This window comes from Mixophyes fleayi, chromosome 1 (assembly GCF_038048845.1).
Source record: "Mixophyes fleayi isolate aMixFle1 chromosome 1, aMixFle1.hap1, whole genome shotgun sequence".
Classification (NCBI taxonomy): domain Eukaryota; kingdom Metazoa; phylum Chordata; class Amphibia; order Anura; family Limnodynastidae; genus Mixophyes; species Mixophyes fleayi.
This window is the reverse complement of record NC_134402.1, coordinates 461,601,033-461,617,309: the sequence shown is the minus strand read 5'-3', so window position 1 is coordinate 461,617,309 and position 16,277 is coordinate 461,601,033. Positions and strand designations below refer to the sequence as shown.

The 16,277-nt window shown below is 44.4% G+C and overlaps 1 protein-coding gene across 2 annotated transcripts in view; it reads right to left on the bottom strand.

Annotated features, from left to right (window-relative positions):
- Positions 1-16,277, bottom strand: part of TAF1C (TATA-box binding protein associated factor, RNA polymerase I subunit C) — a 50,287-nt gene that overhangs the window by 21,129 nt on the left and 12,881 nt on the right. For both annotated transcript variants that reach the window (XR_012679325.1, XM_075187380.1), the window contains exon 5: positions 2,870-2,965. Coding sequence is in view for 1 of the 2 variants with exons in the window: in XM_075187380.1 (XP_075043481.1) it covers positions 2,870-2,965 (96 nt within the window). In the remaining variant the exon portion in view is untranslated. The remainder of the gene's footprint in view (positions 1-2,869; positions 2,966-16,277) is intronic.

The following is a 16,277-nucleotide window of genomic DNA, read 5'->3' as shown; positions in this document are numbered from 1 at the left end:
GTCCCTCTCGGGTCTCTCTCCTGTGTAATGAGCGACAGTCCCTCTCGGGGTCTCTCTCCTGTGTAAGGAGTGACAGTCCCTCTCGGGGTCTCTCTCCTGTGTAAGCAGTGACAGTCCCTCTCGGGGTCTCTCTCTTGTGTAATGAGTGACAGTCCCTCTCGGGGTCTCTCTCTTGTGTAATGAGTGACAGTCCCTCTCGGGGTCTCTCTCTTGTGTAATGAGTGACAGTCCCTCTCGGGGTCTCTCTCCTGTGTAAGGAGTGACAGTCCCTCTCGGGGTCTCTCTCCTGTGTAATGAGTGACAGTCCCTCTCGGGGTCTCTCTCTCCTGTGTAAGGAGTGACAGTCCCTCTCGGGGTCTCTCTCTCCTGTGTAAGGAGCGACAGTCCCTCTCGGGGTCTCTCTCTCCTGTGTAAGGAGCGACAGTCCCTCTCGGGGTCTCTCTCCTGTGTAAGGAGCGACAGTCCCTCTCTGGGTCTCTCTCCTGTGTAAGGAGTGACAGTCCCTCTCTGGGTCTCTCTCCTGTGTAAGGAATGACAGTCCCTCTCGGGGTCTCTCTCCTGTGTAAGGAGTGACAGTCCCTCTCGGGGTCTCTCTCCTATGTAAGGAGTGACAGCCCCTTTCGGGGTCTCTCTCCTGTGTAATGAGTGACAGTCCCTCTCGGGGTCTCTCTCCTATGTAAGGAGTGACAGCCCCTCTCGGGGTCTCTCTCCTATGTAAGGAGTGACAGTCCCTCTCGGGGTCTCTCTCCTATGTAAGGAGTGACAGTCCCTCTCGGGGTCTCTCTCCTATGTAAGGAGTGACAGTCCCTCTCGGGGTCTCTCTCCTGTGTAAGGAGTCACAGTCCCTCTCGGGGCTCCAATATCTCCTGTGTAATGAGTGACAGTCCCTCTCGGGGTCTCTCTCCTGTGAAAGGAGTCACAGTCCCTCTCGGGGCTCCAATATCTCCTGTGTAATGAGTGACAGTCCCTCTTGGGGTCTCTCTCCTATGTAATGAGTGACAGTCCCTCTTGGGTCTCTCTCCTGTGTAATGAGTGACAGTCCCTCTCGGGGTCTCTCTCCTGTGTAAGGAGTGACAGTCCCTCTCGGGGTCTCTCTCCTGTGTAAGGAGTGACAGTCCCTCTCGGGGTCTCTCTCCTGTGTAAGGAGTGACAGTCCCGCTCGGGGTCTTTCCTGTGTAAGGAGTGACAGTCCCGCTCGGGGTCTTTCCTGTGTAAGGAGTGACAGTCCCGCTCGGGGTCTTTCCTGTGTAAGGAGTGACAGTCCCGCTCGGGGTCTCTCTTGTGTAAGTAGTGACAGTCCCGCTCGGGGTCTCTCTCCTGTGTAAGGAGTGACAGTCCCTCTCGGGTCTCTCTCCTGTGTAATGAGTGACAGTCCCTCTCGGGGTCTCTCTCCTGTGTAAGCAGTGACAGTCCCTCTCGGGGTCTCTCTCCTGTGTAATGAGTGACAGTCCCTCTCGGGGTCTCTCTCCTGTGTAAGGAGTCACAGTCCCTCTCGGGGCTCCAATATCTCCTGTGTAATGAGTGACAGTCCCTCTTGGGGTCTCTCTCCTATGTAATGAGTGACAGTCCCTCTCGGGGTCTCTCTCCTGTGTAAGGAGTCACAGTCCCTCTCGGGGTCTCTCTCCTGTGTAAGGAGTGACAGTCCCGCTCGGGGTCTTTCCTGTGTAAGGAGTGACAGTCCCGCTCGGGGTCTCTCTTGTGTAAGTAGTGACAGTCCCGCTCGGGGTCTCTCTCCTGTGTAAGGAGTGACAGTCCCTCTCAGGTCTCTCTCCTGTGTAATGAGTGACAGTCCCTCTCGGGGTCTCTCTCCTGTGTAAGCAGTGACAGTCCCTCTCGGGGTCTCTCTCCTGTGTAAGCAGTGACAGTCCCTCTCGGGGTCTCTCTCCTGTGTAATGAGTGACAGTCCCTCTCGGGGTCTCTCTCCTGTGTAAGGAGTCACAGTCCCTCTCGGGGCTCCAATATCTCCTGTGTAAGGAGTGACAGTCCCGCTCGGGGTCTCTCTTGTGTAAGTAGTGACAGTCCCGCTCGGGGTCTCTCTCCTGTGTAAGGAGTGACAGTCCCTCTCGGGTCTCTCTCCTGTGTAATGAGTGACAGTCCCTCTCGGGGTCTCTCTCCTGTGTAAGCAGTGACAGTCCCTCTCGGGGTCTCTCTCCTGTGTAATGAGTGACAGTCCCTCTCGGGGTCTCTCTCCTGTGTAAGGAGTCACAGTCCCTCTCGGGGCTCCAATATCTCCTGTGTAATGAGTGACAGTCCCTCTTGGGGTCTCTCTCCTATGTAATGAGTGACAGTCCCTCTCGGGGTCTCTCTCCTGTGTAAGGAGTCACAGTCCCTCTCGGGGTCTCTCTCCTGTGTAAGGAGTGACAGTCCCGCTCGGGGTCTTTCCTGTGTAAGGAGTGACAGTCCCGCTCGGGGTCTCTCTTGTGTAAGTAGTGACAGTCCCGCTCGGGGTCTCTCTCCTGTGTAAGGAGTGACAGTCCCTCTCAGGTCTCTCTCCTGTGTAATGAGTGACAGTCCCTCTCGGGGTCTCTCTCCTGTGTAAGCAGTGACAGTCCCTCTCGGGGTCTCTCTCCTGTGTAAGCAGTGACAGTCCCTCTCGGGGTCTCTCTCCTGTGTAATGAGTGACAGTCCCTCTCGGGGTCTCTCTCCTGTGTAAGGAGTCACAGTCCCTCTCGGGGCTCCAATATCTCCTGTGTAATGAGTGACAGTCCCTCTTGGGGTCTCTCTCCTATGTAATGAGTGACAGTCCCTCTTGGGGTCTCTCTCCTATGTAATGAGTGACAGTCCCTCTCGGGGTCTCTCTCCTATGTAATGAGTGACAGTCCCTCTTGGGTCTCTCTCCTGTGTAATGAGTGAAATATTATGCACTCACTTTCAGACGTTTATCTCCCAGGTAGCAGTGCGGCTCCAGTAATCGGCCCATACACTGGAAGGCGATGCTGTTATGGTCCCAAGAGAACCTGCCGATCTGTGGAATACAGAATATTACATTAATATTGCAGGGAGATGGGCAGCAGATACATTAGTGACATGTGACTGTGTTTAAAAGTATGTCCATCCATACTTCTGCTACTCTGATCATTAATCTGTTTAATTCATCCCTGCAACTGTGTTTAAAAGTATGTCATAGGAAATTGTTATCTGTTTAAACTTAGGTTGGCCCAGTCTTTTATCGATGCCTAATTTATGATCGGTATCTGCCTCCTCTAGTCTATTCAACAAATGTTTTTTTTTCCTTTGATTAGCTGACCAATTAGCACAGCTGTAGTGTTTTCCTAAATTACCCTGACTACATCTTAGCTTCAGTCTATGGGGTGACGTATGTGGGGTGAGACGTTTGTGTGTTTTCTCACAAAGTGTACAGTTAGACAACACAGGTGGACAAACATTGGATTACTTACAGGAATAAGCTACATCTGCCAGTCTATTTCTGCAATACTTGTCTATCTCTACAGAACACTGCAAAGAGGTAATTCTTTACAATCCCTAACTTGTTGTCTTTTACTCTTTTATCAAAATGTTCAACAAATTGCTTTTCTTAGTCTCTTTTCATGGCATTATTTTTAGGACTGTAACATCCTTCACCCCTCCACCAACACAAACATTTGTCCTCATTACACCTGCATTACTCCACTCACCTCTAGTCAACACCCATGAACTGTTGTCCTATTTATTATCTCTAACAAGCACAACCTCCACCTGTCGCCTTAAAATAAAAGGTCACACATCTTACAATTCCCTTACCTATCATTGTCTCTCTCTGCTTCTATTAGCCAGTGATATATCACCTAATCCAGGTCCCCCACACTCCTCACACACACATACATCAGAACACTACCGCTCTATAGCAAACCTCAAACACATCACCTGTCTCCCCTCTCTTCCAAAGTCCTTTAAATGTGCCCTTTGGAATACACGCTCTGTTTGTAACAAACTTACCTCCATTCATGATCTCTTCCTCTCAAAAAATCTCAACCTTCTGGCAATAACAGAAACATGGCTCATGCAATCAGACACTGCCTCACCTGCAGCCCTTTCACATGGTGGTCTCCATCTCACCCACACCTCCAGACCTGAAGGCAGACAAGGAGGGGGGGTTGGACTACTTCTCTCCCCACAGTGCACGTTCACAGTTCTACCAAATGTCCCATCACTCACGTTCACATCTTTTGAAGTACATGCTATTCGCATTTTTAATCCATTCTCTCTACGTGTTGCGGTGATCTATCTTCCCCCTGGAGCACACCAACAATTTATTGAGGATTTCTCTGCATGGCTCCCTCACTTCTTATCTTCAGACATCCCCACCATCATCATGGGTGACTTCAACATCCCCATTGATAACCCACCTTCCAAAGCTGCTTCCAAACTACTCTCTCTAACCTCCTCACTTGACCTCTCCCAGTGGATTGAATCAGCTACTCATCAGGATGGCCACTGCCTTGATCTTGTTTTCTCTAAACTATGCTCAGTTTCTAATTTTATTAATACACCCTTCCCCCTCTCGGATCATCACCTTATCAGCTACACGCTCACCCCCAGTGCTCTAACCTCTCTACTGTCTAACTCTACCAAGCCTCCTCATACTCGTAGAAATCTTAATTCTATTAATCTTCAACAATTTTCCACCTTCTCTCCCCTATCTCTACACTCTCATCCCCTGAGATGGCAGTACCTCATTTTCACCAAACACTAGCAACGGCCCTTGATTATTATTATTATTATTAATATTATTATCATTTATTTGTTAGGCGCCACAAGGTTTCCGCAGCGCCTTACATAGTACAAACAGTAGACCATACAGGGTAAAACATTACAGAACAATAAACACTAAGTACCAATGCTTCAGAAACTCCAGGCAGACATATGGAGTGAGGGCGGAGCAGAAGAGTAGGTATGGAGACAGGAGGGGAGAGGGGCCCTGCTCATGCGAGCTTACATCCTAAGGGAGGGAGGACAAAACAGGCACGAAGGGAGGCAGTGATGCAAGGGAGAAGAAGAGACCAGGGGAGAGGGGGGAGAACAAGCAGAGTGGATGAGGGGTTAAGTGGATGGTTGGTAGGCTTTCAGGAACAGGTGAGTTTTGAGAGCCCGCTTGAAGGAGCACAGATTGGGTGAGAGACGGATGGAGCGAGGGAGGTCGTTCCAGTGCAGGGGGGCAGCACGGGAGAAGTCATGGATTCTAGAGTGGGAAGAGGTGATCAGAGTGGAGGAGAGGTGACGGTCATTAGCCGAGCGCAGGGAGTGAGCAGGAGTGTGAATAGTAAGGAGGTCAGAGATGTAGGGGGCAGTAGACTGGGAGAGAGCCTTGTAAGTGGTAGTAAGGAGTTTAAAGAGTATTCTGTAGGGGATAGGGAGCCAGTGTAAGGCCTGGTAGAGAGGGGAGGCAGAGGAGGAGCGGCGTGAGAGAAAGATGAGTCTAGCAGCCGCATTAAGCACAGATCGGATGGCGGCGAGATGGGAGAGGGGGAGGCCAGTGAGGAGAAGGTTGCAGTAGTCAAGGCAGGAGATGATAAGTGCATGGATTGATCAAGTGGCTACAGCGACACTAGATACTACACGTCGACTTCGATGTCAACTGTGACACACTAAAGCAACAAGAAATCTTCAAAAACTTTCCCGTAAAGCAGAACGTCACTTCATATATACTTCTGTCTACCGCTGCTATCGAAATGCTCTGGACACAGCAATACAAACATACTTCCAATCTCTTATCTATGCTCAGGCTTCTAACCCCAAACGCCTTTTTAATACATTTAAATCTCTTCTCAATCCTCCCACCCCGAACCCTCCATCTACTATCAGTGCTCAGGATCTTGCTTCCTACTTCAAGGAGAAGATTGAGAACATCAGACTAGAAATGGTATCCTCTTCCCCGGCAATCAGATCAATTCTTTCCCACTACCCTCTGACACCCTCTCTTCATTTGACCCCACAAATGAAGAGGAGATTTCTACTCTCTTCTTATCTTCCTACTCTACCTCCTGTCCTCTTGATCCTATTCCCTCGCAAATTGGTAGATCCATCTCCTGTGCTCATCTCACCTCTAACTAAAATCTGTAATCTCTCGCTCTCTACTGGCATCTTTCCATCACTATACAAGCACGCAGTGATTGCTCCTATTCTAAAAAAAACAAGATTCCGACCCAATCTCTCTCTCAAGTTTCCGTCCCATCTCTCAGCTCCCTTGCCCCTCCAAGCTTCTAGAGAGACTTGCCTACACTCACCTCACACGCTTTCTTACAGCAAACAACCTGTTGGATCCTCTTCAGTCTGACTTTCGTTCTCAACACTCCACAAAGACTGCGCTGACCAAGGTTGTCAATGATCTGATCGCTGCTAAAACTGAACGCCATTACTCTCTCCTAATTCTCCTGGATCTCTCGGCTGTATTTCACACCGATGACCACTCGCTTATCATACAAACACTGCAATCCCTAGGTCTTAAAGACACTGTTCTATCCTGGTTATCATCCTACCTCTCTAATCGCTCTTTCACTGTTAATTTCTTTGGAGCCACCTCTGCTCCGCTTCCCCTATCAGTTGGAGACCACAAGGCTCAGTGCTAGGTCCTCTGCTGTTCTCTATCTACACCACTTCTCTTGGAAATCTAATAAGCTCCTTTGGCTTTCAGTATCATCTCTATGCGGATGATACACAAATCTATCTATCCTCTCCTGATCTCTCACCATCTGTGTTGTCCCGTGTAACTGACTGTCTTTCTGCCATACCATATTGGATGTCCTCTCGTCAACTCAAACTTAATCTTTCTAAAACAGAGTTAATAATATTCCCACCCACCAACAAGAGCATACCTGACATTTCTATCACTGTTGATAACATGACCATAAATCCCATCCCACAAGCTCGCTGCCTAGGTGTAATCCTTGATTCACGCCTATCCTTTGTTCCCCACATTGACTCTATATCGAAATCATGTTATATACATCTAAAGAACATTTCCAGAATTCGCACATATCTCAGACAAGACACTGCAAAAACCTTAATTCATGCACTCACCATCTCCCGCATTGACTATTGCAATTCCCTCCTTACTGGTCTTCCCAAAAGCAGACTCAAGCCCCTACAATCTATTTTGCACGCTGCGGCAAGACTGATTTTCCTTGCAAATCGTTATTTCTCTGTTGAATCACTCTGTATGTCTCTACACTGGCTGCCTGTCTTCTACCGAATCCAATATAAAATACTCTTACTAACCTACAAGGCCATCAACAAAGCTGCACCAACATACATCTCCTCTCTTGTCACAAAATATCTCCCAATTCGGCAACTCCGTTCTGCACAAGATCTGCGTCTCTCATCCACACTCATTACATCCTCCCATTCCCGGGTACAGGACTTTTTCAGCTGCACCCACTCTATGGAATTCTCTCCCTCGCACAGTAAGACTCTTCTCTAGTCTACAAACTTTCAAGCGTTCTCTGAAAACCTCTTCAGACAAGCTTATAATATTCCTCAGCCACCCTCTTAACCTCAGTACATTACCCTATTACCACCTGTTATACAACTACCCCTTGATCACCATTGTTGTGTGACGGGATCATTTAGCTTATGAGACACTTTTACCTTTGTAGTCTGGCTGGGCCGACTGCAAATGTAAACTTAACCTCATGTGTCACTCTCCCATTGTCCCATAGATTGTAAGCTTGCGAGCAGCCTTCTCACCTCTTTGTCTGTTTTACCCAGTTTGTTTATTAGTTTACTATGTTTGTCCCCAATTGTAAAGTGCTACGGAATATGTTGGCGCTATATAAATAAATGATGATGATGTGAACTATACATAGATTTCATCTTCCGCTGGATCAGAAAATCTTACAACCGACAGCTAAAAGGATTTTAAGAATCCAAACGTGAATTTTATACTTAAATCCTCTTCTCTAAATTCTTTTGGGGACACTGCTGAACAGAGTAACCTCCAGGACTTCGGCACTTTAAATAAATTCTTAAACAAGTCTTTGCTCTTCCCTCCTCTATATCCCCATCCAGTTATTTATCTAATAAAGCCCCAAAGGACAGAACCAAAGACCAGAAACAAAACAAAGAGTGGAACAACATACCCGAAAAAAAAATTATATTTTGTAAACTTTTTAACGCGAGAACTAGAGTGTAAAATGGTGGGTACTTGGTGCCCTCCAATCAGAGAAAACGATTTAACAGAAGTATAAAAATCTTATTTTCTCAATCCTCCAATTGGGGGACACTGGTACCAGTGAAACATCCCAAAGATGCCCTTTCGGGTGGGAATGCACCTTCCGACCAAGAGTGGAGTCATTGGATGCCAAAACATGGAATTTGCAATATTTTATAAAGATATGTACCAAGGACAAAGCAGCCGCCCGTTACTGCTGCTCAGTCAAAGCTCTGTCCTGTGCCGTCCACAAGCTGTCATTGGTCTGCATCAATGTAAGCGCAACAATCACATAAGTGATCCATCTAGGTCAATGTTCTCCCAGCAGCTATTCCCTGGGTGCTCCACTTCCCACCCGGTTCTTGGAGCCCAACAGATTCCTATTATAATAGAATACACCATTGTTTCTCCTATTATAATAGAATACACCATTGTTTCTCCTAGTATAATAGAATACACCATTGTTTCTCCTAGTATAATAGAATACACCATTGTTTCTCCTAGTATAATAGAATACACCATTGTTTCTCCTAGTATAATAGAATACACCATTGTTTCTCCTATTATAATAGAATACACCATTGTTTCTCCTATTATAATGGAATACACCATTGTTTCTCCTATTATAATAGAATACACCATTGTTTCTCCTATTATAATAGAATACACCATTGTTTCTCCTATTATAATGGAATACACCATTGTTTCTCCTATTATAATAGAATACACCATTGTTTCTCCTATTATAATATAATACACCATTGTTTCTCCTATTATAATGGAATACACCTTTGTTTCTCCTATTATAATAGAATACACCATTGTTTCTCCTATTATAATAGAATACACCATTGTTTCTCCTAGTATAATAGAATACACCATTGTTTCTCCTATTATAATAGAATACACCATTGTTTCTCCTATTATAATAGAATACACCATTGTTTCTCCTAGTATAATAGAATACACCATTGTTTCTCCTATTATAATAGAATACCCCATTGTTTCTCCTAGTATAATAGAATACACCATTGTTTCTCCTATTATAATAGAATACACCATTGTTTCTCCTATTATAATGGAATACACCATTGTTTCTCCTATTATAATAGAATACACCATTGTTTCTCCTATTATAATAGAATACACCATTGTTTCTCCTATTATAATGGAATACACCATTGTTTCTCCTATTATAATAGAATACACCATTGTTTCTCCTATTATAATATAATACACCATTGTTTCTCCTATTATAATGGAATACACCTTTGTTTCTCCTATTATAATAGAATACACCATTGTTTCTCCTATTATAATGGAATACACCATTGTTTCTCCTATTATAATAGAATACACCATTGTTTCTCCTAGTATAATAGAATACACCATTGTTTCTCCTATTATAATAGAATACACCATTGTTTCTCCTATTATAATAGAATACACCATTGTTTCTCCTAGTATAATAGAATACACCATTGTTTCTCCTATTATAATAGAATACACCATTGTTTCTCCTAGTATAATAGAATACACCATTGTTTCTCCTATTATAATAGAATACACCATTGTTTCTCCTATTATAATGGAATACACCATTGTTTCTCCTATTATAATAGAATACACCATTGTTTCTCCTATTATAATATAATACACCATTGTTTCTCCTATTATAATGGAATACACCTTTGTTTCTCCTATTATAATAGAATACTCCATTGTTTCTCCTATTATAATGGAATACACCTTTGTTTCTCCTATTATAATAGAATACACTATTGTTTCTCCTATTATAATGGAATACACCATTGTTTCTCCTATTATAATAGAATACACCATTGTTTCTCCTATTATAATAGAATTGTCAGGCGCCGCTCGGCGGCCGCCCGCCCGTCCATACAAGAACGTCTGGTTGCCCAGACGCGTCATTTCCCCTTCCGCCCGGCCGGCCAGCCCAGACCCAGAAGCGTCCCCGTTGCTAGGCAACGGGACGCTGCAGATAGAGAGCGCTACGGCGCTGCCCTATGACTAGCGCTACAGCTATTACAGCACCACTAGTGCTGAGGGCATTGGTTAGCAGCCCTATTTAAGTGCCTCTGACCTCACCTCCTGTGCCAGAGTTTCAGGTCCTTTCCTGTCCTCCAGCGTTCCAGTGTTCCTGTGTCTATCTGTTTCCTGACCCTTGCCTTCCTCCAGTTTATTGCCGTTTGCCTGTGACCATTGTGACCCGGATTGCCTTGACTACCCCTTTGGATCTCCCTTTGTACCTCGCTGTCAGAACGTCATCGACCCGGCTTGACTCACACCCCGTTTGAATTCTCCTTGTGTACCTGCATTAACCGCATCATTGCTGAACCCGCCTGTCTGATATCCCTCTCGTGCTTCGCTATCTGACTCGTGGAAGGACCGCGACCTGCGTGTTTCCTGCAGCCAAGTCCATACCTCCTTGCGGGGGTCCCTGGTGAACACCAGGGGCACGTTAGACTCCGCGCCTTCCTCCGAGTAGTGCCAACGATAGCAGGTACGCTATACTAGTCGTGACAAGAATACACCATTGTTTCTCCTATTATAATGGAATACACCATTGTTTCTCCTATTATAATGGAATACACCATTGTTTCTCCTATTATAATGGAATACACCATTGTTTCTCCTATTATAATGGAATACACCATTGTTTCTCCTATTATAATAGAATACACCATTGTTTCTCCTATTATAATAGAATACACCATTGTTTCTCCTATTATAATAGAATACACCATTGTTTCTCCTATTATAATAGAATACACCTTTGTTTCTCCTATTATAATATAATACTGCATTGTTTCTCCTATTATAATGGAATACACCATTGTTTCTCCTATTATAATAGAATACACCATTGTTTCTCCTATTATAATAGAATACACCATTGTTTCTCCTATTATAATAGAATACACCATTGTTTCTCCTATTATAATAGAATACACCATTGTTTCTTCTATTATAATGGAATACACCATTGTTTCTTCTATTATAATGGAATACACCATTGTTTCTCCTATTATAATAGAATACACCATTGTTTCTCCTATTATAATGGAATACACCTTTGTTTCTCCTATTATAATAGAATACACCATTGTTTCTCCTATTATAATGGAATACACCATTGTTTCTCCTATTATAATAGAATACACCATTGTTTCTCCTATTATAATAGAATACACCATTGTTTCTCCTATTATAATGGAATACACCTTTGTTTCTCCTATTATAATAGAATACTCCATTGTTTCTCCTATTATAATGGAATACACCTTTGTTTCTCCTATTATAATAGAATACACCATTGTTTCTCCTATTATAATGGAATACACCATTGTTTCTCCTAGTATAATAGAATACACCATTGTTTCTCCTATTATAATAGAATACACCATTGTTTCTCCTAGTATAATAGAATACTCCATTGTTTCTCCAAGTATAATAGAATACTCCATTGTTTCTCCTATTATAATAGAATACACCATTGTTTCTCCTAGTATAATAGAATACACCATTGTTTCTCCTATTATAATAGAATACACCATTGTTTCTCCAAGTATAATAGAATACTCCATTGTTTCTCCTATTATAATGGAATACACCATTGTTTCTCCTAGTATAATAGAATACACCATTGTTTCTCCTTTTATAATAGAATACACCATTGTTTCTCCTAGTATAATAGAATACACCATTGTTTCTCCTATTATAATAGAATACACCATTGTTTCTCCTAGTATAATAGAATACTCCATTGTTTCTCCAAGTATAATAGAATACTCCATTGTTTCTCCTATTATAATGGAATACACCATTGTTTCTCCTAGTATAATAGAATACACCATTGTTTCTCCTATTATAATAGAATACACCATTGTATCTCCTAGTATAATAGAATACACCATTGTATCTCCTAGTATAATAGAATACACCATTGTTTCTCCTAGTATAATAGAATACACCATTGTATCTCCTAGTATAACAGGCTGTAGGTGAACACTACAGCCACCAGTGTGTGTTAGACCACTGACCACCAGTCTGACCAGCCCTGGCAGGTGTGGCCAATAACCTCCAACATATTTCAATATTAGGGTTAGGGTCACAAATACACACAGATAATACTCAGAGAGGTCTCCATTGGTCCAGGGTTAACGATGTTCCAGTTGTCTGCTGGTCATTGGTCAGTTCATTTCATCTTTTCCAAGGGTGGGGGCCGCTCTCTCCTACTGGTCCCCAAGGGTCTTCCTGACGAATAACCAGTTTAAACTGACCCATAAACAAAGTACTTTTGAGTATTAATCTCATATTGCTCATAACTTGGGACCATTAGATGCAAGTGCATCGCAACCAGGTTGATGCTGGTGGAATAAGCTTTAATATGAGACCAAACTCTTTACCTTTTAGAGACCTTTACTATAGTTTTATCTATGAATAATAACCTCTAATATATTTCACTAATAGATAAATGTGTATTGGAACCTTATTGTGTACTATTTACTAGTGTAAGTGTGTTATTAATCCGTGTGATTGTGTCACGTGGCGCACAAATCGCAAATTACACGGTAAAACAATATTAATCAATTTAGTTTATTTCATCCAATTACCGGTATTTGATTTTCACACCTGGCCACTGATCAGATTTATTTCTGATCCAAATAAGATAAAACCAGACTCCAGAGTCCCTGAGACCTTGGTTCTGCTGCCAGGATCAGAGCGACCTTAAACCACTGAATCTGACATTCTAACCCCAATGAGACCAGCATTCAGACCCCGGCCTCCCCGACTACACTCCCCAAGAGCCGCTCTTTCCACCACCTTCTGTACCAAAGTAATGTAACCAAACTATGGGAGTAAGAGATCACCCAGCGGCTACAGAGTCAAAGATGGTCTCTGTCCTCTAGGAGTCTCCCACTGAATGAAAAAATAATAACATTATAAAATATAAACACACATACACTAATATATATATATATATCTACCACTGAGCTCGGTTGTGGTTCCTGGTACCATTAGTGTGTGACCGCTGGACCCTCTGCCCCCGGCTGTCAGTATCCTGGACCTCGTTGTGTGAGCTACAGAAACTGCTACTCTATCACCTCCTGTAGCCTTCACCTCTTACACTGCTCTGCACCATTTAAATTAATTGTTCCTTTCCACTCTCTCATCACCTACAACAACTAATACACATTCATCCCCATCATGCACCTACGCATTTTACACTCTCTCCTATTCCCTATCTCGTACTTCTCCTCTAACTCCTCTTCTTTCCCCATCATCCTATTTCTCCCTCCCCGATTAGGATTCCCCTTCACTACTTCCCTCCTCACTAGTCTGTACACATGATCCCCACTCACTAATCCTCCTCACATGTCCTGCTCCTTCTCATGGCTGCTGGTAATATCTCACCTAACCCTGGGCCCCGTACAATCCCCATTATCTGCTCACGTTCCTCGCTCCATCCCAAACCTTTCCCTCCATCCTGTACTTCCAATCCCACCAACCTTATCCACATATCTCCACTACCCTCCCTTCCCTTCTCCTGTGCAGTAGGAAACAAACTTACATCCATCCATGATCTGTTCATTTCTAAATCCCTCAACCTCCTGTCATTACAGGAACCTGGCTCCCCTCCTCGGACACTACATCCCCTGCAGCTCTCTCCTATGGGGGGCTCTCCCTCAGCCACACTCCCAGACCTGGAGACAGACAAGGTGGAGTAGACAATCTGCAGCTTCCAGATCACACCCTCTGAACCTTCCTCTCATTCTCTTTCATTGAAGTCCTCACTATCCGTCTATTTCATCCTCTCCACCTTCGTGTTGCTGTCATTTATCGCCTTTCAGGACCAGTGTCCCAATTTCTTGACAACTTTACGGAATGACTCACTTATTTCCTATCCTTTGACCGGCCTACTCTCATCACAATTTGGCCCTTGTCAAAGTCGCTCAGATCCCTACATTTCCCTTTTTGCTGCTTCCAACACATCAACTTCAAGAACTGACTGTTCACTTGTTACCTAATATATCCCACTCTCTGAATGCGGAAACTGCCCCAAACTGATCTGTTTTTATTGCTGTGAGTTTGAGCAGAGAGAACACTTAACTCCTTCAACTCCACGGTGGCACAGTGGTTAGTATTGTATATAGAGATAGGTATAGTGGTTAGCAGTGTATATAGAGGGTGGCACAGTGGTTAGCAGTGTATATAGAGGGTGGCACAGTGGTTATTAGTGTATATAGAGGGTGGCACAGTGGTTAGTACTGTATATAGAGGGTGGCACAGTGGTTAGTAGTGTATATAGAGGGTGGCACAGTGGTTAGTAGTGTATATAGAGGGTGGCACAGTGGTTAGCAGTGTATATAGAGGGTGGCACAGTGGTTAGCAGTGTATATATAGTGCGTCACAGTGATTGCTACCTCACAGCACTGCGGTTTGTCAGCAGGGCCCTGTGGAGCTTATATATTCTCCCCGTGTTAGTGTAGGATTCCTCCCACACTCCAAAAACATACAGGTAGGCTCATTGGCTTCTGAAGAAATTAACATGTGTGGGGGGGGGGATTTAGACTGTAAGCTCCTATGGGGCAGAGACTGATGAAATATTCTTTGTACAGCGTTGGTGGCAATACATCTATAAACTGACATTTGTATTGTTTGGAAGTTATTCTATAGCTGTAATATGGGGGGTTCTGCTATGCCAGGTCTACATTAAGTAACAGAAGTTCCTTCTTCAGCGAGGGCCCCTGTACGGGCCCCGGCTCATGGCCACAGCCTTTGTTTGCTGACCTACTGCAGGCATGAACAGCATGTTAGACATAGAACATTTACTTCCCTTGTGTAGGTCTTTTAACGTTCCAATCCTGATCCGCCGGACGTGATTATTATATTCTGTTTAGGGTAAGTGAGGTGCGTTCTGTTCCATCAACAGAAACGTGAAGTCTAAACAGGACTTGAACAAACATCTGTATCATGACACTTCCACTAGTTTAATGTTCATCTTCTGAATAACGGCTCTACACACGCCCGATACAGGACTCGGGCAGCGGACGTCTGCATGTCGGTTATAAGAACGTTTCACCATTTCTCAGATGACAGCTGGATCTACCATGACAGTTCCATGGGGGAATATATTTCAGAAAGACCACCTGCTTTCCGCGTCGAGGGACTTTCGTTGGACCTCTATCTAGGGACAAAGAGACCTGCTTGGTCTTTATTCCTTTGATTATGACAGATGTTATGTTGTGCTAATGATATTATGTTACACCCGGTGGGCTGTAGACTATACATTCTATTACTAACATAGCTATAGATCCACAAGATCCCTGACACATCCAGATAGCGTGCTCCAGCCAGATAAGAGTGCTCCAGCCAGATAGCGTGCTCCAGCCAGATAAGAGTGCTCCAGCCAGATAAGAGTGCTCCAGCCAGATGGAGTGCTCCAGCCAGATAAGAGTGCTCCAGCCAGATAAGAGTGCTCCAGCCAGATAAGAGTGCTCCAGCCAGATGGAGTGCTCCAGCCAGATAAGAGTGCTCCAGCCAGATGGAGTGCTCCAGCCAGATAAGAGTGCTCCAGGTAGATAAGAGTGCTCCAGCCAGATAAGAGTGCTCCAGCCAGATAAGAGTGCTCCAGGTAGATAAGAGTGCTCCAGCCAGATAAGAGTGCTCCAGGTAGATAAGAGTGCTCCAGGTAGATAAGAGTGCTCCAGCCAGATAAGAGTGCTCCAGGTAGATAAGAGTGCTCCAGCCAGATAAGAGTGCTCCAGCCAGATGGAGTGCTCCAGCCAGATAAGAGTGCTCCAGGTAGATAAGAGTGCTCCAGGTAGATAAGAGTGCTCCAGCCAGATAAGAGTGCTCCAGGTAGATAAGAGTGCTCCAGCCAGATAAGAGTGCTCCAGCCAGATAAGAGTGCTCCAGCCAGATGGAGTGCTCCAGCCAGATAGAGTGCTCCAGCCAGATAAGAGTGCTCCAGCCAGATGGAGTGCTCCACGTAGATAAGAGTGCTCCAGGTAGATAAGAGTGCTCCAGCCAGATAAGAGTGCTCCAGGTAGATAAGAGTGCTCCAGCCAGATAAGAGTGCTCCAGCCAGATAAGAGTGCTCCAG